The following is a 24000-nucleotide window of genomic DNA, read 5'->3' on the forward strand; positions in this document are numbered from 1 at the left end:
ACCACATACACACACACATCACACACAAACATACAGTTAAAGGCACAAACACATAGAGACAGTCTAATAACAGACGGAAACACACTCATGCTTTCATTCTTCGTCTGTAAAATGGGATAGAAGCTGTGTCCTCTGTCAATAAGAACCTGTCAACTGGAACCATACACCCCCCCACCCACGCCTTCAAACACCAACACACAACACACACCACGCACACTCACACACATGCACGGCCCCTGTTTGGTGCAAACACACCAAATTACCTGTTAACAGCATGGGGGCCTCAGGAAATTACTGTCTCATTACCATTAAACTGTATTTATGTTAAACCTTACGTGCTTCACGGTTACGATTATACACAGTGTGTGTGTGTGTGTGTTGGTGTGTGGTGTGTGGTGTGTGTTGTGTGTGTGGTGTTGTGTGTTGTGGTTGTGTGTGTGGTGTGTGTTGTGTGTGTGTGTGTGGTGTGTGTGTTGTGTGTGTTGTGTGTTGTGTTGTGGTGTGTTGTGTGGTGTGTGTGCTGTGTGTGGGTGTGTGTGTGTGTGTGTGTGTGTGTGTGTGTGTGTGTGTGTGTGTGTGTGTGTGGGGGTGTGTGTGTGTGTGTGTGTGGGTGTGTGGATCGGTGGGTGGGTGGTGCTGTGTGGTGGGTGGTTGTGTGTGTTGTGGTTTAGGGTGTGTTTGTGTGTGTGTTTGTGTGTGTGTGTGTGTGTGTGTGTGTGTGTGTGTGTGTGTGTGTGTGTGTGTGTGTGTGTGTGTGTGTGTGTGAAAGAGAGGTGAGGGTGAGAAGTCACTGTAAATGTTGACATCTTGACTGCTCAATGGGTGCCACATGATTTTGGGTGACTGTGTGTGTATTAGTCTATGTGCAGTTTGTCTGTCTGATTGTCTGTGGGTATCTGTGTGTCTTTGCACTTTCTATTGTCTTGGTATGTTTGGTATGTGTCAGAGTATTTCGGTATGCCTGAGTGTATGTGTGTGTGTAAACAACTGGGCAGTGACCCCTAACATTTGCCCTGTTACCTGTGCTGTTAAGTGATTTGCTTAGTCAGTGCTGGGAAGGCAGTGAACTGTGAAGGCAGCGAGGCACAGCACGTACTAACAGTTTCAGTTCACTGGCAATGCTGTTCAATCCATTTCACTGTGTGTTGACTTTAATGAGCCCCCCGCCCCAAAACACACACGCACAAACACTCAAATTATCTCTCACACACACTCAAACTCTCTCTCTCACACACACATACACACACACACACACCCTGAGGCAGCGGTTAATGATCCAGTTCTTGTGCCCCACGTCTCTCACCCCTGACCCTGTGACCTCTGACCCCACCCCCAGATCCCAGAGGGGGCGTCATTCGCCATGAGCATGAAAGACAAGAGAGACAACACCCTGGGGAGAGGTAGGTCACACACACACACACACACTCTGTCACCTTGTCACACACCCTACATGCTTAGAAAACATACACACGTACTTTATTAAGGTAAAACCGCATACACTCATCTCATCTTGAGCACATTAGACACATATATATACACACACACCAAACCACAGACATACATTCATTTCCAACAACAAACATGCTGTAGCCACATAAACACACTCTCACTTAATCATTCACACACACATACACACAAGGCTACACACACACACACACACACACACACACCACACACACACACACACACACACACACACACACACACACACACACACACACACACACACACACACACACACACACACACACACACACACACACACACACACACACACACACACAGTGGATTTAGACCTTTCATCAGCATGGTTGATATCAGTATCCATAAGCATGAACAGTTGACTCCTCTACTGGGCCGTCAACGTTCCGGTTCAGTTTGGGAGGGTATGCTCACCTCATCCAGAACAGGACTTCGGTTCTGACAGACTGCTCTGTCCATCCCAATGATTAGGGCCTCTCCTCTCATTCATACTGGGCCAGAGACAGGCTAAAGTGGTCCAAACTGGGCCAGCAGTTCAAAGGCCTGGCCTAATGGATTTGTAGTACACCTTGGCTAATGTAAAACACCTTTCCCCCTCTCTGTGATTAGCTAAGAGTGTCTGGACTGGGGCCGGGGCCTAAACCGGCCTGTCCTGCCAAGACTAGGCCTGGAGTAATGAGAGCACAGCCACTATTGGGCTGTGTTTGTGTGTGCGCGCACGTGCGTGTGCGTGTGTGTAAACCAGGGAGAGAGTGAACCTCTGGTCTGACGATGCGTGAGCATTATAAACTCATTACACTGGCTCCAGCACCAATCACAGACTCTATGTCTACCTCTCTCTGTTTTTTTTCAGCTTTTCTCTCTCATTCTTTCACTCATAATCTTTCTTTTTTRCCCTCGCTCTCTAATTACACTCTCTCTTTGATTTCCATAAACCTCTGTCTCTCTTCATGAGTGCTTCCTTTTTTTCTGTCTATTACTTGTCTCCCCTCCGATCTTCTTTCATTCTCTCTCTCACTCTCTCCTTCTCTCATTGTTTTGTTCTGTTTTTTTCTCTCCCTCTGCAGCCAAAGACTTGGACACAGAGAAATATGTCCATTTGGTAAGCACAAGCACACACACACACGGACAGAGAGCTTTCTCATTCACCTCTATTAACCCCATTCAGTCTGTCATCAGCCCCATTGGTCTCAGAGAGAACTCAGTTTAACGCAGACAGACACAGGGATAGCCTGAGCAATAAATCACTAACTACACACTTTCATAAGAGTGTGTGTGAGCGCATGCATGTAGGAAAAAACATGACAGCACTAATACCACATAAGCTATTGAAAAAACTCAGACTCAGATATGCTAACTTTCAGTTTGACAAAATGAGTTCTCTGGCATACATTTCACTGAGATAGCTTTAGTCATTTCTTGAGCAGTTGGTTGTTGATGTAGCACTTCATATTATGGTGTGCTGGCCTGGACTGGCTCAGTAGAGTGAAACCAACAGTGTCCTTTCTTTCTCCTCCACCTCCACACCCCTGTCCTAGCCCTGTCCTGTAGGAGCATGTTAGACACCTCATACTGGTTTACTGTACAGCAATCAGAGAAACTTCCAAAATGTCCCAACTTGCAGCATTTCATAAAGTGACATCATGTTAGTCAGACCTCATAAATCTCCACTGTGGTTCCTGGGTTGTGTTCAGTACTTAGAAGTGAGTGAAAACATTTTGAAATGGTAGAAGTATTAACTGAAACTTTCATACAAGAACACTTGTTTTCATTTCACCTCCCTGTCAAATGTTAGTCACACCTCCGTAGTAGATTCTCATTGAGATTTAGGTTATATCCCCACCATGCTGATTGGATGTTTTTGTACCCTGACCTCTAACCTCTGCTCCCGCCCTTCCAGGTCTTGCCTCATGATGAGCCGTTTGAGAATAAGAAGTCCCACAGACAGAGTCATCGTAAGAAGGTCCTCCCTGAGATCTACCTAACCCGCCTCCTCTCCACCAAGGTAAGCACACAACCCACAGTGTGGCAGCCATTTTGAATGAGCCACAGTGTACAACCAGAACAGTGACAGAAAGCAGTGCCAGCCTTTCCTGGATGCCCATCTGTTACTGCTTCAGCTAGCCAACTGCTTATCATGTCAATTGTGAGCATACTTAGAGAGATGGAGACCCACACAGATCCAAAATTGAGGCTTAAATGCAAAAATACAAGTTATTTATAAGATCATCATCATGATTCCCAAACTAGTACGATTGTGATCCTAAACAGTTTGGCATGACAGTCACAACTCAAGTAGTTGGCTAAAGCAGAGGCATCATTCCATCATCGTTGACAATCAATCCATCATCAGTTCTATTTACAGTGACATGGGGCGGCAGGTAGCCTAGTGATTAGAGCGTTAGACTTGTAACTGAAAGGTTGCAAGATCAAATCCCTGCGCTGACAAGGTGAAAAAATGGTTCCTAGACTGTCATTGAAAATAAGAATTTGTTCTTAACTGACTTGCCTTGTCAAATAAAAACATATAATTCCAGAATTCTAAACAATCCAAATCTGGTTCTGTGTCTGATCCCATCTGTGTTGTGGTTTCGTAGGGAACACTGCAGAAGTTCCTAGATGACTTGTTCCAGGCCATCCTCAGTATTCCTGCAGAGCGTCCGCCGCTGGCAATCAAATACTTCTTTGACTTCCTGGAGGAGCAGGCGGACAAGAGGGGCATCACCGACCCCGACACCCTGCACATCTGGAAGACCAACTGGTAGCTAGGGGAATACGATGCATCTACTCATCAATGTAGCATGAGGCAGTACAGTATCCATAATGCAAGATGTTCCTGAAGCTTACATAATGTTGTCTCATCTCTACAGTTTACCTCTGCGTTTCTGGGTGAACATCCTGAAGAACCCTCAGTTTGTGTTTGACATTGAAAAGACGGACCACATGGACGCCTGTCTGTCTGTCATTGCCCAGGCCTTCATAGATGCCTGCTCCGTTTCAGACCTGCAGCTGGGCAAGGTGAGACACACACATTACACATGTATAAACAAWTACTGTTAAGTGATCGCACTCAACACATTCACATGGTTACAAAGACACACTGTATTGCACATGAGACACACACACATTACAATCATTGTGGAAAACTCAGAAGTGAAATGGCAATGCTGAATAGTGAACCATCATATTTTTGTATAAAATATCTAATAATGAAAGAGAAGGATTGCTGTTTTGAATTTGGGAAAGGTGGACAAATTATTGTTATCCATCAATAATGATAAGCCACCAGGTATAGACAACCATGATGGGACACTATTGAGAATCATAGCAGACTGTATTGCCACCCCTATTTGCTATATCTTTAACCAAAGCCTAAAAAACGTGGACGGAAGCTAATGTCATTCCACTGCCTAAAAATAGTGAAGCACCCTTTGCTGGTTCTAACAGCCACCCAATCAGTTTGCTGCCTTTTCTTAGTAAACTGATAGCTTTGTATTTGGTCAAACACAATTCTCTCTATTTTTCAGAGAACAAGTTAACTATTAACTTTCAGCATGCATATAGAGAAGGGTACTAAACTTGTATTGCACTGACTCAGATGACTGATGACTGGCTAAAAGAAATGGATAATAAGATCATAGTTTGTATTGTTAGATTTCAGTGCAGACTTTGATGGGGCTCCCGAGTGGTGCAGCGGTCTAAGGCACTGCATCTCAGTGCTCGAGGCGTCACTACAGACCCTGGTTCGATACCAGGCTGTATCACAACCAGCCATGATTGGGAGTCCCATAGGGCGACGCACAATTGGGCCCAGCGCTGTTAGGGTTTGGCCGGGATAGGCCGTCATTGTAAATAAGAATTTGTTCTTAACTGACTTGCATAGTTAAATAAAGATCAAATAAAATGTTTAAATGTTATTGAAAAAACTCACTTGCTATGGCTTTAGATCACCTGCCATCACATGGTTGGAGAATTATTTGTCCAATAGAAGCTTCTCTAAGATGAAATATGTACAGTGTGGTGTCCCTCAGGGCAGTTGCCTTGGGCCGTTACGCTTCTCTATTTTTTGTTTTTTTACAATTGATTTGCCACTGGTCTTACGCGAAGCTACAGAATGACTATGTATGCAGATGATTCCATATTCTACATGTCAGCATCCAAAGCCAGTGAGCTTACTGAAATTCTAAATGAGGAGTTACAGTAAGTATCAGAATGGGTGATTAATAATAAATAGGTCTTAAATACATCTAATACTGAAAGCATTGTATTTGGTTCAAAACATTCTTTAAGACCTAAATCTCAACTGGAATTGTGCATAAAGTGTGTGACCATTGAGAAAGTTGACCAAACTAAACTCCTAGGTATAACATTGGATGGTCAATTATCATGGTCAAGTCATATTGACAAAGTTGTTGTGAAGATGGGGTAGGGGTTTGTCTGTTACAAAATGATGTTCTGTGTTTTTTACACAAAAATCAACTGTATTAGTTGTTCAGTCTCTGGTCTTGTCCCATCTTGATTATTGTCTGGTAATTTGGTCAAGTACAGCAAGGAAAGAGCTAGCAAAGCTACTGCTGGCTCAAAAAATAGCAGCACACCATTCCCTTTTAATTGCACATACAGAACAAACATCAACATCGTGCAAGCCAGTCTTTCCTGGTTGAGGGTTGACGAGAGATTAGCAGCATCTCATTTAGTTTCAATGAGAAATAAACTCAGAGAAAAAAGAAACGTCCTCTCACTGTCAACTGCGTTTATTTTCAGCAAACTTAACATGTGTAAATATTTGTATGAACATAACAAGATTCAACAACTGAGACATAAACTGAACAAGTTCCACAGATATGTGACTGTGGAATAAAGTTGTCCCTGAACAAAGGGGAGGGGGGGGGTCAAAATCAAAAGTAACAGTCAGTATCTGGTGTGGCACACCAGCTGCATTAAGTACTGCAGTGCATCTCCTCCTCATGGACTGCACCAGATTTGCCAGTTCTTGCTGTGAGATGTTACCCCACTCTTCCATCAACGCACCTGCAAGTTCCCGGACATTTCTGGGGGAATGGCCCTAGCCCTCGATCTACGATCCAATAGGTTCTAGACGTGCTCAATGGGATTGAGAGCCGGGCTCTTCGCTGGCCATGGCAGAACACTGACATTCCTGTCTTGCAGGAAATCACATACAGAACGAGCAATATGGCTGGTGGCATTGTCATCCTGGAGGGTCATGTCAGGATGAGCCTGCAGGAAGGGTACCACATGAGGGAGGAGGATGTCTTCCCTGTAACGCACAGCGTTGAGATTGCCTGCAATGACAACAAGCTCAGTCCGATGATGCTGTGACACACCGCCCCAGACCATGACGGACCCTCCACCTTCAAATTGATCCCCCTCCAGAGTACAGGCCTCGGTGTAACGCTCATTCCTTTGACGATAAACGCGAATCCGAGCATCACCCCTGATGAGACAAATCCGCGACTCATCAGTGAAGAGCACTTTTTGACAATCCTGTCTGGTCCAGCGACGGTGGGTTTGTGCCCATAGGCGATAAAGGTAATGTCTGGTGAGGACCTGCCTTACAACAGGCCTACAAGCCCTCAATCCAGCCTCTCTTAGCCTATTGCGGACAGTCTGAGCACTGATGGAGGGATTGTGCGTTCCTGGTGTAACTCTGGCAGTTGTTGTTGCCATCCTGTACCTGTCCCGCAGGTGTGATGTCCAGATGTACCAATCCTGTGCATGTGTTGTTACACGTGGTCTGCCACTGCGAGGACGATCAGCTGTCCGTCCTGTAGCGCTGTCTTAGGCGTCTCACAGTACAGACATTGAAATGTATTGCCCTGGCCACATCTGCAGTCCTCATGCCTCATTGCAGCATGCCTAAGGCACGTTCACWCAGATGAGAAGGGACCCTGGGCATTTTTATTTTMGTGTTTTTCAGAGCCAGTAGAAAGGCCTTTTTAGTGTCCTAAGTTTTCATAACTGTGACCCTAAATGCCTACCGTCTGTAAGCTGTTAGTGTCTTAACGACCGTTCCACAGGTGCATGTCCATTAATTGTTTATGGTTCGTTGAACAAGCATGGGAAACAGTGTTTAAACCCTTTACAATGTAGATCTGTGAAGTTATTTTGATATTTATGAATTATCTTTGAAAGACAGGGTCCTGCTGAGTTTATTACTGTGATGAAAATTCAAAATTGTCTGCATAATCAAATAACATACAGTTCAGACACCCACACATAACCCACAAGACATGCCACTAGGGTTCTCTTCGCATGGAACTCCCTTCCATCTCCAATTACTCAAGCAAACAGCAAAATTACCTATTGTGTCATTTCACAATAGGAACTGTGAAATAACACACAGACAAACACACACTATATCACACTCTAATACACACAATCTACACAATTCTTTTTTATTTGTATTATTCGTATATTGTCGTATAAAAAAACTTGTTTTACTGTTCTTGTTTGTCTGTGTATCCGTGTTTTGTTACTTGTCATGTTTTGTGTTTTGTGTGGACCCCAGATAGAATAGCTGCTGTTTCGGCAAAAGCTAATGGGGATCCAAATAAACCAAACCAAACATACAGTATACTTAAACACACACACAAATTTACACGCACACACACACACTTTCCCAAAATGACCCTCACTGTCATCACCTATCTCCACATTCCTCCCCAGTCCCTGCCAACCCCCTTCCCCTCCTCTCTCCAGTCAGTCTGTCTACCTCTCCTCATGATATTTCAGCCCAGTCTGCTCAGCCAAGGTCATGGGCACCAGGAATTCACTCTTCAAAGTGTGTGTGTGTGTGTGTGTGTGTGTGTGTGTGTGTTGTGTGTGTGTGTGTGTGTGTGTGGTGTGTGGTGTGTGTGTGTGTGTGTGTGTGTGTGTGTGTGTGTGTGTGTGTGTGTGTGTGTGTGTGTGTGTGTGTTTGTGCAGGTGTTGTGTCTCACTTCCCACAAACAGTCTCATCCCTCAGAAGCTGTGACCCTAGCATACACTCTGCTTCCTGTCTCTTTGACTGACTTCCTCCCCAGAGATACTTTTTAATTGCTGCTCTTTCAGATGAAACCAAAGCATTATGATTTATTCCACTTGTTCATTGCCAGAGAGCCAATGCACACACCCTCAAACATGTAATACACAGAAACACAAACACACACACACATGGCACTGTTAAAACATCCAGATGCTCATCTCAACTCTTTTTTTTCTGTCTGTTATTGGGAAGACCTGGTGTCGTCAGCTGTGCTGTCTGTGTATAGATGTTTTCTGTTCTTTAGATAGGACAGAAAGGTATTAGACTGTCTGAGTGGAAACGTAACTCTTTCTCTGCTTGAGTGGTCAGCATAGGAAGAGCAGGGCAGGAAAAGTCTGGATTAACCATCGCGTGTGTGTGTGTGTGTCTGTGTGTGTGTGTGTGTGGTGATCAGGGGCAGAACAGGTCAGTAAGGGATCTGGATTAGCCGTGCTCTGCAGGGTTGAGAGAAGGCTTGGAAACAGAGTTGTTTCCACAGAAACCTTATCTGGTGTCCTGCAGACAGACAGGGAGGGTGGGGGTGCTAGGGTCACAGGGGTCGCCAGGCAGATGGAGGAACCATAGGAATTGACCTTGTGGACAGGAAGAGAGGATCCTATCATGAGGAGGGACAGTAGCTGGAGTCTTCCTAGGCGCGATACCAACACACACACACACACACCACACACACACAAATGCATGTCTGTATGCTCAACCCATACCTTACAAGTGAAGCTTTCTTAAAGATTGAATAATGCGTTCAGTACCATTTGTAAATGCTGTCAGTATCTTGTAGAAGTAGTAGATGTAAGTAGAAGATGGATTGTTATGTCTGGCTGATTCTCTGTGCCGTGGACATGGTTTATGTCTGGCCTGGTTTCTGTAGATGTGGACATGGTCAATGTCTGTCCTGGTTCTCTGTGGCTGTGGACATGGTTTAGTGTGGCCTGGTTTTCTGTAGATGTGGACATGGTTTGTGTCTGGCCTGTTTTCTGTAGATGTGGACATGGTCAATGTCTGTCCTGGTTCTCTGTGGCTGTGCACATGGTTTATGTCTGGCTGGTTTTCTGTGGCTGTGGCCAAGGTTTATGTCTGGCTGGTTCTCTGTGGCTGTGGCACATGGTTTATGTCTGCCTGGTTCTCTGTGGCTGTGGCCATGGTTTATGTCTGGCCTGGTTCTCTGTGGCTGTGCCATGGTTTATGTCTGGCCTGGTTCTTGTGGCTGTGGCCATGGTTTATGTCTGCCTGTTCTCTGTGGCTGTGGCCATGGTTTATGTCTGGCCTGGTTCTCTGTGGCTGTGGCATGGTTTATGTCTGGCCTGGTTCTCTGTGCTGTGGACATGGTTTATGTCTGGCCTGGTTCTCTGTGGCTGTGGCCATGTTATGTCTGGCCTGGTTCTCTGTGGCTGTGGCCATGGTTTATGTCTGGCCTGGTTCGTCTGTGGCTGTGGACATGGTTTATGTCTGGCCTGGTTCTCTGTGGCTGTGGCCATGGTTTATGTCTGGCCTGGTTCTCTGTGGCTGTGGCCATGGTTTATGTCTGGCCTGGTTCTCTGTGGCTGTGGACATGGTTTATGTCTGGCCTGGTTCTCTGTGGCTGTGCACATGGTTTGTTATGTCTTCAATTGGTGCATTCATTGCTCCTCTCCCTGTAACTATTCCCCAGGTCGTTGCTGTAAATGAGAATGTGTTTCTCAGTCAACTCACTTGGTAAATAAATGTTAAATAAATAAATACAAATGTCTGGCCTGGTTCTCTGTGGTGTGGATATGATTTGTTATGTCTGGCCTGGTTGTTTAACGTTCCTATTGTGAGGGAGGAAACCCTTGGCCTCTCTTCATTGTCTCAGCACAGGGAGGTGCTGACCTTACCACACACTGATCACAACCACACGGCTGTGACCAGATGGACGCGTACACCAACCACACGCTTGTGACCATGGACCGTACACCAACCACACGCTGTGGACCATGGACCGTACACCAACCACACGCTGTGACCATGGACCGTACACCAACCACCGCTGTGACCATGGACCGTACACCAACCACACGCTGTGACCATGGAACCAAGTACACCAACCACACGCTGTGACCATGACCGTACACAACCACAGCTGTGACCATGGGACCGTACACCAACCACACGCTGTGACCATGACCGTACCCAACCAACGCTGTGACCATGGACCGTACACAACCACACGCTGTGACCATGGACCGTACACCAAACCACAGCTGTGACCATGGACCGTACCCAACCACACGCTGTGACCATGGACCGTACACCAACCACATGCTGTGACATGGACCGTACACCACCACACGCTGTGACCATGGACGGTACACCAACCACACGCTGTGACCATGGACCGTACACAACCGTAGATTTTTGGGTATTTGGTATTTTATTAGGATCCACATTAGCTGTTGCAAAGCAGCAGCTACTCTTCCTGAGGTCCATACAAAACATGAAACATGACATAATACGAACATTAATAGACAAGATCAGCTCAAGAACAGAACTACATACATTTAAAAAAGGCACACATAGTACAGTTGAAGTCGGAAGTTTACATACACCTTAGCCAAATACATTTAAACTCAGTTTTTCACAAATTCCTGACAGTTAATCCGGTAAAAATTCACTGTCTTAGGTCAGTTAGGATCAATCAATCAATCAAGTTTATTTTATATAGCCCTTCGTAAATCAGCTAATATCTCGAAGTGCTGTACAGAAACCCAGCCTAAAACCCCAAAGAGCAAGCAATGCAGGGTGTAGAGCACGGGTCCTACCTACTTTCTTTTAAGAATGTGAAATGTCAGAATAATAGTAGAGAGAATAATTTATTTCAGCTTTTCTTTCTTTCATCCATTCCCAGTGGGTCAAAAGTTTACATACACTCAATTAGTATTTGGTAGCATTGCCTTTAAATTGTTTAACTTGGGTAAAAACATTTCGGGTAGCCTTCCACAAGCTTCCCAATAAGTTGGGTGAATTTTGGCCCATTCCTCCTGACAGAGCTGGTGTAACTGACTCAGGTTTGTAGGCCTCCTTGCTCGCACACGCTTTTTCAGTTCTGCCCACACATTTTCTATAGGATTGAAATCAGGGCTTTGTGATGGCCACTCCAATACTTGACTTGTTGTCCTTAAGCCATATGGCCACCTTTGGAAGTATGCTTGGGGTCATTGTCCATTTGGAAAGACCATTTGCGACCAAGCTTTAACTTCCTGACTGATGTCTTGAGATGTTGCTTCAATATTCCACATACTTTTTTCCTCATGATCTATTTTGAGAAGTGCACCAGTCCCTCCTGCAGCAAAGCACCCCAAACATGATGCTGCCACCCCTATGCTTCATGGTTGGGATGGTGTTCTTCAGCTTGCAAGCATCCCCTTTTTTCTCCAAACATAACGATGGTCATATATGGCCAAACAGTTCTATTTTTTGTTCTCAGACCAGAGGACATTTCATCAAAAAGTACGATCGTTTGTCCCCATGTGCAGTTGCAAACCGTAGTCTGGCTTTTTTATGGCGGGTTTTGGAGCGGTGGCTTCTTCTTGCTGAGCGGCCTTTCAGGCTATGTCAAAATAGGACTCGTTTACTGTGGATATAGAATACTTTTTGTGCCTGTTTCCTCCAGCATCTTCAACAAGTCCTTTGCTGTTGTTCTGGGATTGATTTGCACTTTTCGCACCGAAGTACGTTCATCTCTAGGAGACAGAATGCGTCTCCTTCCTGAGCTGTATGGGGCTGCGTGGTCCCATGTTGTTGGAATTGTTGGAAAAATGACTTATGTCATGCACAAAGAAGATGTCTTAACCGACTTGCAAAAGCTATAGTTTGTTAACAAGAAATTTGTGTATGGTTGAAAAACAAGTTTTAACTCACTAGGGTATGTGGGACGGTAGCGTCCACTCGTCAACAGCCAGTGAAACTGCAGGGCGCCAAATTCAAAACACGAAATCCCATAATTAAAATTCCTCAAACATACAAGTATTTTACACCATTTTAAAGATACACTTGTTGTAAATCCAGCCACAGTGTCCGATTTCAAAAAGGCTTTACAACGAAAGCAACACAAGCGATTATGTTAGGTCAGAGCCAAGGTCACAGAAAAACACAGCCATTTTTCCAGCAACAGAGAGGAGTCACAAAAAGATCTTCATCAGACGACACTCATAGGACTTCATGTTACACAATACATGTATGTTTTGTTCGGTAAAGTTCATATTTATATCACAAAATCTGAGTTAACATTGGTGCGTTATGTTCAGTAGTTCCAACTCCGGTGATTTTGCAGAGAGCCACATCAATTTACAAGAAATACTCATAATAACATGCTAAAAGATACAACTGTTATGCATGGAATTTTAGATCCACTCTCCCTTAATGCAAACGCTGTGTCAGATTTCAAAAAAACTTTACGGAAAAAGCACACCATGCAATAATCTGAGTACAGCGCTCAGAGCCCAAACAACCCAAACAGATATCCGCCATGTTGTGTAGTCAACAGAAGTCAGAAATAGCATTATAAATATTCACTTACCTTTGATGATCTTCATCAGAATGCACTCCCAGGAATCCCAGTTCCACAATAAATGTTTATTTTGTTCGATAATGTCCATCATTTATGTCCAAATACCAAATWTTTGTTCGCGCGTTTAGCACAGTAATCAAAATTCATGAGGCGCGATCACTAGGTGCAGACGAAAAGTTCCGGTACAGTCCGTAGAAACATGTCAAATGATGTATAGAATCAATCTTTAGGATGTTTTTAACATAAATCTTCAATAATGTTCCAACCGGAGAATTCCGTTGTCTTTAGAAATGCAATGGAACGCAAGCTAACTATCACGTGAACGCGCATGGTCAGCTCGTGGCTCTCTGTCAGACCTCTGACTCAATCCCCTCTCATTCGCCCCCACTTCACAGTAGAAGCATCAAACAAGGTTCTAAAGACTGTTAACATCTAGTGGAAGTGCAATATGACCCCATAGACACTGTGTATTCGATAGGCAAAGAGTTGAAAAACTACAAACCTCAGATTTCCCACTTCCTGGTTGGATTTTTTCTCAGGTTTTTGCCTGCCATATGAGTTCTGTTATACTCACAGACATCATTAAAACAGTTTTAGGAACCTCAGAGTGTTTCCTATCCAAATCCAATAATGAGAAGCATATTCCAGCTTTTATGGCTGAGTAGCAAGCAGTTTAATTTGGGCACGCTTTTCATCCAAAATTCCCAATGCTGCCCCCTACCCTAGAGAAGTTAATGACTCCAACCTAAGTGTATGTAAAATTCCGTCTTCAACTGTATATTTCAATACAACACACAAAATATCTAGTTCAAATAGGGGAGAGGCGTTGTGCCGTGAGGTGTTGCTTTAAAGTTTTTTTTAAACCAGGCTTGTTGTTCATGTGAGCAATATGAGATGGAACGGAGTTCCATGCAATAATTGCTCTATATAATATTGTACGCTTTCTTGAATTTGTTCTGGATTTGGGGACTGTGAAAAGACCCTTGCAGAACTTGCTTTTTGGAATGTGCTGTCAAAGCATCTCTTTATTACAGACAGACCTCTCCCCATCTTTACAACCATTGAATCTATATGTTTTTACCATGACTGTTTACAATCTAATGTAACACCAAGTTTTTTAGTCTCCTCAACTTGTTCAACAGCCACACAATGCATTATCAGATTCAGCTGAGGTCTAGAACATAGGGAATGATTTGTACCAAAAACAATGCTCTTAGTTTTAGAGATGTTCAGGGCTAGTTTATTACTGACCACCCATTCCAAAACAGACTGTAACAATTTTTTAAGAGTTTCAGGGACTTCATTAGCTGTGGTTGCTAATGCATATATGGTTGAATCATTAGGCTACATGGACACACATGCTTTGTTTAATGCCAGTGGCAGGTCATTGGTAAAAAATAGAAAGAGTAGAGGGCCTAGAGAGCTGCCATGCGGTACACCACACCTTACATGTTTGACATTAGAGAAGCTTCCATAGACCAACCACACTATGACCATAGACCATGCTGCCCACAGTCATGTTAATAACAACTCACTGACCATCGACCTCACTCACCGTATACTGGCGCGAGACTGGACCACTGAGCTATAAAAGATGGCCGACCATTGTTTTCAACGTATTCTACTCATGTTCGCATACGCAGATTCATGGACCGTCTATTTCCAGGTTGCATCTGGTTTACTCTGCCCAACTGACAAATGCACTCAGTCCACACAGAAAGCAGCGTGAGCAGCAATGACATCATCACATCATTCAAAAACATGGCAGACATTGGATGAATATATAATTGTAATGGCTTCGGCTGGATGATTTGTGCTCAAAGGTGATGACTAAATGGTCTTATTAGGAATTTTCAAATCTCACTTCTCTATGGGGCCGTCTATTGGAATTGTCTTTCTGGAGGTTACTTTGACTAAAGAGGACTTCTTCTCTGGTTTCAGGACTCTCCCACTAACAAGCTGCTGTATGCCAAGGAGATCCCAGAATACAAGAAGAGGGTACAGTGCTATTACAAACAGATCCATGAGATGGCGCCACTGAGTGAGCAGGAGATGAACGCCCACTTGGCCGAGGAGTCACGGGTGAGAGAGGGGTGGCAGATCAATAAAAGTATTAATTAATTGATTGATAGATGTAATGTGTTAGCATTGGTGGCGGACTGTCTCTGCATTTAACTGTGCTACAACGTTGAATCTGTATCTCTGTCTATTGCTTTTTGAGCTGACAATAAAGTTTGAAGGATTGATATTGTGACGAAACGGTCACGCTGTTTTCCGTTTTGCAGAAATACAGAAATGAGTTCAACACCAACCTGGCCTTGACGGAGATCTACAAATACGCCAAGAAATACAGGACCCAGGTAAGATCCCACTACCACTGACCTGGATTAGCTGTGTGACACATGTTTAAATTGGCCCCATCTCCAGCCTTATCACCAGTCTTTATTCCACATGGATTTGAGAGAGAGAGAGAACACATTGGAAAGAATTAACAAAAAAAAACAGAGCAAGCTAGAATGCTATTTGGCCCAAAACAGAGAGTACACAGTGGCAGAATACCTGACCACTGTGACTGACCCAAACTTAAGGAAAGCTTTGACTATGTACAGACTCAGTGAGCATAGCCTTGCTATTGAGAAAGGCCGCAGTAGGCAGACCTGGCTCTCAAGAGAAGATAGGCTATGTGCACACTGCCCACAACATGAGGTGGAAACTGAGCTGCACTTCCTAATCTCGTGCCAAATGTATGACCATATTAGAGACACATATTTCCCTCAGATTACACAGATCCACAAAGAATTCGAAAACAAACCCAATTTTGATAAACTCCCATGTCTACTGGATGAAATACAACAGTGTGCCATCACAGCAGGGAGATTTGCGACCTGTTGCCACAAGAAAAGGGCAACCAGTGAAGGACAAACACCATTGTAAATAGAACACATATTTATGTTTATTTATTTTCCCTTTTTTACTTTAACTATTTGCACATCGTTACAATACTGTATATAGCCATAATATGACATTTGAAATGTCTTATTCTTTTGGAACTTCTGTGAGTGTAATGTTTACTGTACATTTGTATTGTTTATTTCAATTTTGTTATCTACTTCACTTGCTTTGGCAATGGTAGCATATGTTTCCCATGCCAATAAAGCCATTGAATTGAGAGAGAGAGAGAGAGAAAGAGAGAGAAAGAGAGAAAGAGAGAGAGAGAGAAGAAAAATAAATCAGGGCATGAAGCTTCATGCCTTAAAGATCAAATCAAATTGTATTTGTCACATGCGCTGAATACAACAGGTGTAGTAGACCTTACAGTGAAATGCTTACTCACAAGCCCTTAACCAACCCAGGAGATCCAAAATATCGCTCCACACCGACAGCATATGGGGCAGCAGGTAGTCTAGTGGTTAGAGCAGTGGGCCAGTAACCAAAAGGTTGCTGGATCGAATCCCTGAGCTGACAAGGTAAAAATCTGTCGTTTTGCCCCTGAACAAGGCAAGAAACTGTTCCCCGGTAGGCCGTCATTGTAAATAAGAACTTGTTCTTAACTGACTTGCCTAGATAAATAACGGTAATAAAAAATATAAAAAAATATATAAAGACCTGAACTATATTCTCTTAAACCTCCTCAACCAAATACATAGCCAACAGCACAGGGCTTGTGACACCCTCTTCTCAACTCTCCGCCACCACAACCCTTACCTTTACCTCACAATACCTCATCATCAACCACCCCTATCGGTTAAATGAGACCCCCCCCCCCCCCCCACACACACACACACACACACCCCTACTGTTCCATGGAGTGGTTGAGACAGTGATTGTTGGTAATGGAGGGCCCTCATCATAACAGTGTTTAGCTGTCACTGCCATTCTACTGTACCAGCAGACACTAGGGGTCAGAGGTTTCCCTGGGACTCTCTATGAATCACCCTGATTACACATTCTCTCACTCAGCCCTCTCGCTGGGCACACGCTGCCCAGTAACACCCACTGAACGCATGACAACTATCAGGCTGTGAAAGGCAGCGCAGATGTTGGGTTTTGTAAATAGTTTTGTGAACAGGAAAGGCTTTGTGGGGGATAGGCATGCATGAAGGCTGAAGAACTGCTGAAGTACTCTCTTTCTCTGTCCTGGCAGGTGGCAGGTTGAGTTTCTGTCCTATGCTGTTAGAATGCATGATCGCTTGAGGGCTACTGAAAGTAGTCTTTCTCTCTTTATATTTCTCTCTCTGTCTCACTCTTTATTATCTATCTCTCCAGCTCTCATTCTCTAACTGTGGATAGATACTTTTTTTTAAAGGTTCTGGCTTGGTTATTGTCTGAACTTTTCTCTCTCTCTCTCTCTCTCTCTCCTCTTCTTCTCTCTCTCTCCTCTCTCTCTCTCTCTCTCTCTCTCTCTCTCTCTCTCTCTCGTCTCTCTCTCTCTCTCTCTCTCTCTCTCTCTCTCTCTCTCATCTCTCTCTCTCTCTTCTCTCTCTCCTCTCTCTCTCTCACTCTCACTCTCACTCTCACTCTCACTCTCGATCAGTGGTGAGTGCTCTGGAGTCCAACCCCACAGCGAAGCGTACTCAGCTGCACCACAAGTTTGAGCAGGTCATTGCTCTGGTGGAGGACAACATCTATGAGTGCAGCAGTGAGGCCTGAGTCTCCCTCCACCCAGCCTCCACCCCAGACCATTTCCCCAGGCTGCCTCCATCCTAGCTGGGGTACAGGATCTAGAAAACCCCATGTCTATCTACCCTCCAAATATCCCTTCTGTCTATAGAGTTTATAGAGCCCAAAGACAAGAAGGAACTCTTTGCTTTAAGAAATATTTTGCTTTAAGACTGGAAGAGATGGCAGCTTGAGCTTTACTGTAACACCTCAACCCAAGACTGCCTCAGAAACCTGATTGGGAGCACTGTACCATGGATTAAGAAATGTCCTAAGAAACGTACCTTGGACTAAGCATATGTTGAGATACTGAGGAATTGAAACCCACGTATTTTATATCAAGTGCAGAATCTCTGGATTATGTCTTTGTCTGGGTGACTGTGTTGACTCTTCTACTCACACTTGGATATCAACCCAATCTGGTATCTTGCATGTTCACACCTGGCTTGGATCTCACTCTGGTTTCACACTGCTTTGATCTGAAGCATAGTGGAGTTAGAGATGGAGGCACTGGGAGATGGGCCTTATTCTGGATGTTGCCACAGCCTCTGGGACCTGGAGCCCCGGCGACCATCTTACGCACTGAACCCCCTTCTGTTGGAGGATGAGCCAATGATGCACTGTACTGTATTGTAAATGTCCATAGCAATATTTATAGATCTGTTCTAATGTTTTCTGAGTGGCCTGTTCAACGATATGTGAATGAGAAACTCTTCCCATCTTCTTACAACCTGCACTGTTCTCAGGTTTGATTGGTAGAAATGGCAAAGAACTCCAACGGTGCTTTGAACTACAAGTCCCAATGTGCTTTGCAAGTTGGTGATGGGTTCCAGAGGAGTAGAGTAGTATTGAGAGGATTTATTAGCTAATGTTTCATGTGCCACAGACCTGTTTGCAAAGAGACTGGACTCTGTTGGATCAGATAGAGTGTAGTTCAATGGGAAGAATTACATGTGATGTGTTTATGTGAAGGCAGGTTGTTCTGTTTTGTGACTGAGAATGAAGGTAGATTATGACCAAGAGGGACATTTAGAGTAAAACTATGACCTTCAGTTAATCAAAGAGGGACAACTGTCTGACATGACCGTACTTGTGATGCCAAAATGACAATTGTCAGAGTTTGTGAAAATAAATGCTACTACAGAGCTATAATACGGTATAAAATGTTGACATTTTTGTTTCGTACCAGTATTAAAATGTCTGTTTTCATCAATACCTATGCGAACTTAGAACGGTTCAGCAAAGCGACATTTGTAAACCACAGGGCAGTGATGGAGTGTTTTGTTAGTGCTTTGTTGACTGGTTGTGCATGCCACCCAACAACCCAATGGGCATCTGGACTCTTTCAGAAACACTAGTACTGTAAATACTCCCCTATGAGTGAAACAGGTATGAAAAAGAAAGTTCACATTTTTATTGCAGGATATTTAACAACTTTATTTCCACGTCACATGTACCATCCTTACCTTTACAGTATTAACACTAGTCATGTCTCCAGAGCTTTTTACACACACGCACGCACGCACACTCACACTCTCTCTCGCACTCAGGAGGTGGCTTCTCCCTGCAGAGTTTCTTTGCGGGTCCATCTGTTTACACTCAGGACCTGGTCCGAGCCAAGGGTTAAGATTGGTTGGCAAAGATGTACCAAGCCACGGTGGCATAGGGCACCCAGCATATCAGAAATGTGATGCCCATGGCAATCACCATACGGGTCACTTCCTTCTCTGCCCTCTGAGTGGTCTCTGACTCCTACTGCAGGGCTGCCACCTGAACGAATGGACACACACACACACACAAATGTGTTTTGACATGATTCCTAACTGGAGATGTAGTAGTCCTGTGTGTTTACTGGTCTTCAGTGACAGTGTGTGTGGTTTGTCGTTGTCCCATGCGGACACTACAGAGCAGAAGGCCGTAGCAGAAGCCGATGATGACCAGAGGGATGTAGAAGTGGAGGGTGAACAAGATGTATACTGTAGTAGTCCATTCCACAGGAACACTGCATACCCTCTGGGATGGACCTATACACACACACACACATGCACCCGCACACCTCATTTAATTTTTTTTATATGTATTATAAAGAAGTATTGCCCCTGAGATCTACCAGCAATCGGCCCATTCCCATTTCTTAAGGTGACATTTAAGGTAAGACTAGTAGGAGATGGTATTTAGAGGGTGATCTACCTGGACCAGCAACACAATGGAGGCACAGCGCAGGGGAGAGCCATGATCCAGGTGAAGGCCACACCCACAATGGCGGACCAATCATTGAAGCGGTAGTTGGTCATTGGTTTACAAACCACGATATAACGCTCAATGGCCAATAACACCAGAGACCAAAGGGRGATTTCCTCTGAGACACACAGCAAGTCAGAAACACATACTCAGTATACATGCTCATGTGCAGAAAATATTTAGACAAACTATTCTGAATATATTGGACAGAGGCAGAAGACTTAAAAGAGAACAGATGCTACTGTATCTCTAAAGTACATAGGGTACAGTAAGTGACTTACAGTCTACTTTTGCATGAAATCTACTTGTTCATGCATTTGTATGATCTCAACCAGCAGCTTGCACCTGCAGCTACTGGAACAGTTGATGTGATAACAGCTGTACTTCAACACAAAGCTTCAGTTATTCTGTAAGGTCAATACATTTGTTGTTATTAAAGACATCCCCCTGTCACCTCAGTCACAGAAAACAGGTGTAAATGAGGTGTAAAAATGCACATATCATAAGGTCCTGGGCTTTATTTAAGTCTTCACTGTCTTCTTTACAAGAAAGGTATGCTGGGGGTGCGGGTGCTATTTAAATTATTCTAAATACATGGGTGGTCTTGATAAAAAAAATCTTCGGCACCAGACTTTAAAGTCATTGAGCTCAAGGTACATTGAGGTTGCACCTGGCGAAAGCCAGGCACCCCTTTAGGGAAAAGTTACTCAACCACAGATCTAGGATCAGATTCCCCTAGCCTAATCCCAACCATTATGGAAACAAAAATATCTTACCCTGTGGCTCGTGGCAACTACTACCTACACCTCACCCAGAGGTCCACCATATCTTACCTTCCAACTACTACCTACACCTCACCCAGAGGTCCACCAAGTCTTACCTCCCAACTACTACCTACACCTCACCCAGAGGTCCACCAAGTCTTACCTCCCAACTAACTACCCCGTACATCTCAAACCAGGGTCCACCATGTCCTTACCTCCAACTACTACCTACACCTCACCCAGAGGTCCACCATATCTTACCTCCCAACTACTACCTACACCTCACCCAGAGGTCCACCAAGTCTTACCTCCCAACTTCAGCCTAGGGCTCCACCATCACCATGTCTTACCTCCCATAGTGGCGAAGAATCCTTCAATGTTGCATCTGGTAACGCCCAGGAAGAAGTAGCCCTGTAGGGCCGTGGTGAGGGTCACAGTGAAGCCCCCCACCACCATGGAGAGGTCAGCAACAGCCAAGTTCAACAGGATGTAGTTCAGGGTGGTCCGTAGCGTCTTGTGCTACACCGTGACATAGAGCGTAAGGAAGTTGATAGGGAAGGCTGTGACAAGAAAGATCATGAAGGAAGTGAGGAGAGAGTACTTCCAGGGTGCAGCTAGGTAATACTGAAGGTACTCAAAGGGGCTCTGCACCCCCCCAGGTTTGTTAGATAAAGGCACGTAGAAGTTTTGGCCCTCTGTGACGTTCATGGCGGCAGCTGTTGGGGTGTGTGTGTCTATGTAAGTGTGTATGTTTCTCTACTGGAGCGTGTCTTTCTCTATCCTCGCTAGTATTTTGAGAGGAAAGAGAAAGCACTGTCCCTTCTCAGAGTTGAGAGGAGCTCTTTTTTGCTGGAGGCCAGGAAGGATGGATGGAGGGGATAGATAGATCCAGGCAATGAGAAGTGGTGTGCGCCGCCCCCCCGAGGCGGGCGCAGGCCCTTTTAAGCGCCCCTCTCTTAGGATTAAGGACGTCCATGGACCTCAGCATGGACAGATTTAGGTCACATACACTAATCCATGAGGAAAACATCTAGTGTGAGTATAGTGTGTGTATACTTAAAGGCAGTGTTATTCTCTGACGATGTCATCCTCACGAGAGCACGTCATCAACAAGTTTGCTGGAGGCTAAGTCAAAGACGAATGCAACTCAGACTTCTGAAAAAGCACATATGCCAAAAGTAATGCACTAGAGAATAGGTTGTCAGAGATTTGCATTATCCTAGACGCCTAAAGGCTACTGTACCCGTCTGCTTATACAGCCTGACGTGTCAACTTTGTCAGAGAATAATTTAGCAGGCTTTATAGAAGAGGGAGTGTAAATGTAATTTCCAGAGTGTTCCAACTCATTTGCAGCAGTGGAAACCTAATCCTTAATCACTGAATAATATGGACCTCACTTAGGAAAGGAGCAGAAAACGGTTTCTGTTGCACACATATCCTCTCCCTCTCTCGCACACACACAAACACTCATCAGAAAGATTCTGTTAGGCATATTCATTTTGGTAGCATGGCACGTAAGCTCACACACAGTAATCCTGTGGTAAGGTGTGGGACAGTAAGACACCTGGTGTTAGAGCTGTGAAGCTGTCAGACTGCCCGTGGATCGCTGAGAAGAATATCAACACACACCGATGCAAACACACTCAAACACATTTCTAACCCTGAATCACACACTCGTGCACAAAACAAATGGAGAAATTGAAACCTTTCATTATTTTWTTTTTTTTACTTTAATAATATAAAAATACAATATATTCAACTCTTTAAAAAAAACATCACACCATGACTATTTACCTAAATAATAATGTGGAATGCTAGAGAGTTAAAGTACACATAACATAACGGCAACAATAAATACCAGTGAATTAAAATACGTTTTTCTAGACAGAAGAGTTCATTCGTAAATCTGTGTGATCTCATCCTGTTCATTCTATAGGGTTGATCAGCTGAAGATGTGCTTTTGTTGCGGACTATAATGATCTTCATAATCCCATCCCTGAAATAACATCCATGAGGGTTTGTGGCTGCCAGCATATGGATGGAACATTGCTCAGAAGAGCAAGAGTGAAACTGAAGATATGAATGAAGTGTGAGATGGATGAATTGATTCTAGACCAGTTTGGGGAGGTCAGTTGGGTTCATCGATGGGCCGACGGCAGTAGGGACAGCAGTTGTGCTGAAGCACAAGCAGCTCATAGTCTTCACTGTGGAACATCTAGAGGAAACACACCAGAGAAGACAGGAAGCATAGGTCAGAGAACACAGAGCAGAGCAGGGATTCTCTAAGGAAGGTAGCAGAGGCCAGTAACACAACATCTAGCACTGCCAATAGCAACATTTTATCCAAATCTAACTCCTGGTAAAGGAAACACTGCAGAAAGTAAAAATAAGTGAAAGATTAAGGCTAGAAGAGAGATTCTGCCAGAGGGCCTGGAGAGCCAAGGTGTGTGTGTGTGTGTGTGTGTGAGGGTAGTGTGTAATGTTTTAATGATTAGAATAATGTTTCACCTCCTTTGTTTTGCTTTTGGGTGTGTGGGAGTGTGTGTTGGTTGTTTTTTTGTTTGTTATTGGGTTGTGGGTGTGTTTGTGTGTTTGGTGTTTGTTTGTGTGTGGGTGTTGCGAGATGTGTGTGTGTGTGTGTGTGTGTGTGTGTGTGTGTGTGTGTGTGTGTGTGTGTGTGTGTGTGTGTGTGTGTGTGTGTGTGTGTGTGTGTGTGTGTGTGTGTGTGTGTGTATTCCATCTATTCAGTACCTGGAAGCAGGAGGGGCACATGGTGATGCTGACATCAGGCAGTAAGGAGCGGTAGTACTCCCACTGCAGGGGTTTGGGCCAGCGCTTGATCAGGACATCCCTCCTGCTCATAGACCTCAGCACGGAGCGACTCACCACCACCGGGACAAAGTCAGAGCCCCCCTGCTGTTAAGGAGATACACAGGTCCACATATTAGAATATACACATACTGACCCCTTCCATTTCTACTCTCCCTTTAGTTTCACCTCCCTCCTTCTCTACCTTTATCCTCCCGATCCTCACCTCAAAGCTGAGTTTGGCCATGAAAGGGTCCTCCTCTGTGTCTTCTGTGCCATCATCCAGCTTCAGAGACTGGGACTCTGATACAGTTAAAGAAGCTGCTCCTCTCACATTCTCCCCTTCATACCCACCACGTCTGCTCATCGTTCTCTGCTCTCACACACTCACAACGTACAGTGCATTAGGAAAGTATTCAGACCCCTTGACTTTTCAACATTTTGTTACGTTACAGCCTTAATCTAAAATGTATTAAATT

The 24000-nt window shown here is 44.3% G+C and overlaps 2 protein-coding genes and 1 pseudogene across 3 annotated transcripts in view; 1 reads left to right on the forward strand and 2 right to left on the reverse strand.

Moving 5' to 3' along the window:
- The first annotated feature begins 887 nt into the window (after nucleotides 1–887).
- On the forward strand, nucleotides 888–18927 carry LOC111976560 (plexin-D1). 2 transcript variants are annotated; one of them, XM_070447840.1, is made up of 8 exons: nucleotides 888–1400; nucleotides 2550–2584; nucleotides 3383–3487; nucleotides 4080–4243; nucleotides 4353–4500; nucleotides 14991–15131; nucleotides 15335–15409; nucleotides 17316–17354. In XM_070447840.1, the coding sequence occupies exons 1-8, from the start codon at nucleotides 1361–1363 to the stop codon at nucleotides 17337–17339; spliced, it is 732 nt and encodes a 243-aa protein (XP_070303941.1). In that variant the 5' UTR covers nucleotides 888–1360; the 3' UTR covers nucleotides 17340–17354. The 2 variants fall into 2 exon arrangements, with proteins under 2 accessions (XP_070303941.1, XP_023861247.2); XM_024005479.2 differs by lacking the exon at nucleotides 17316–17354 and adding an exon at nucleotides 17583–18927 and having other exon boundaries at nucleotides 896–1400.
- A 404-nt stretch (nucleotides 18928–19331) lies between these two features.
- Nucleotides 19332–21421, reverse strand: LOC111976861 (rhodopsin, freshwater form-like; annotated as a pseudogene).
- Nucleotides 21422–22440: 1019 nt separating this feature from the next.
- The window catches only part of ift122 (intraflagellar transport 122 homolog (Chlamydomonas)), a 39120-nt gene continuing 37560 nt past the window's right edge, over nucleotides 22441–24000 (reverse strand). Inside the window, 3 exon segments of the mRNA XM_070448165.1 lie at nucleotides 22441–22928; nucleotides 23465–23629; nucleotides 23748–23824. Of these exon segments, the coding sequence (XP_070304266.1) occupies nucleotides 22842–22928; nucleotides 23465–23629; nucleotides 23748–23824 (329 nt within the window). The 3' untranslated portion in view covers nucleotides 22441–22841.

This window comes from Salvelinus sp. IW2-2015, linkage group LG17 (genome assembly GCF_002910315.2).
Source record: "Salvelinus sp. IW2-2015 linkage group LG17, ASM291031v2, whole genome shotgun sequence".
NCBI classification, from domain to species: domain Eukaryota; kingdom Metazoa; phylum Chordata; class Actinopteri; order Salmoniformes; family Salmonidae; genus Salvelinus; species Salvelinus sp. IW2-2015.

Bases quoted from the DNA above. Each gene is read 5' to 3' on its own strand.
- LOC111976560 (XM_024005479.2), top strand. From the start codon at position 1,361: ATGAGCATGAAAGACAAGAGAGACAACACCCTGGGGAGAG. The intron at 1,401-2,549 runs GTAGGTCACACA...CTCCCTCTGCAG, and splicing joins AGACAACACCCTGGGGAGAG to CCAAAGACTTGGACACAGAG. The intron at 15,132-15,334 runs GTGAGAGAGGGG...TCCGTTTTGCAG, and splicing joins ACTTGGCCGAGGAGTCACGG to AAATACAGAAATGAGTTCAA.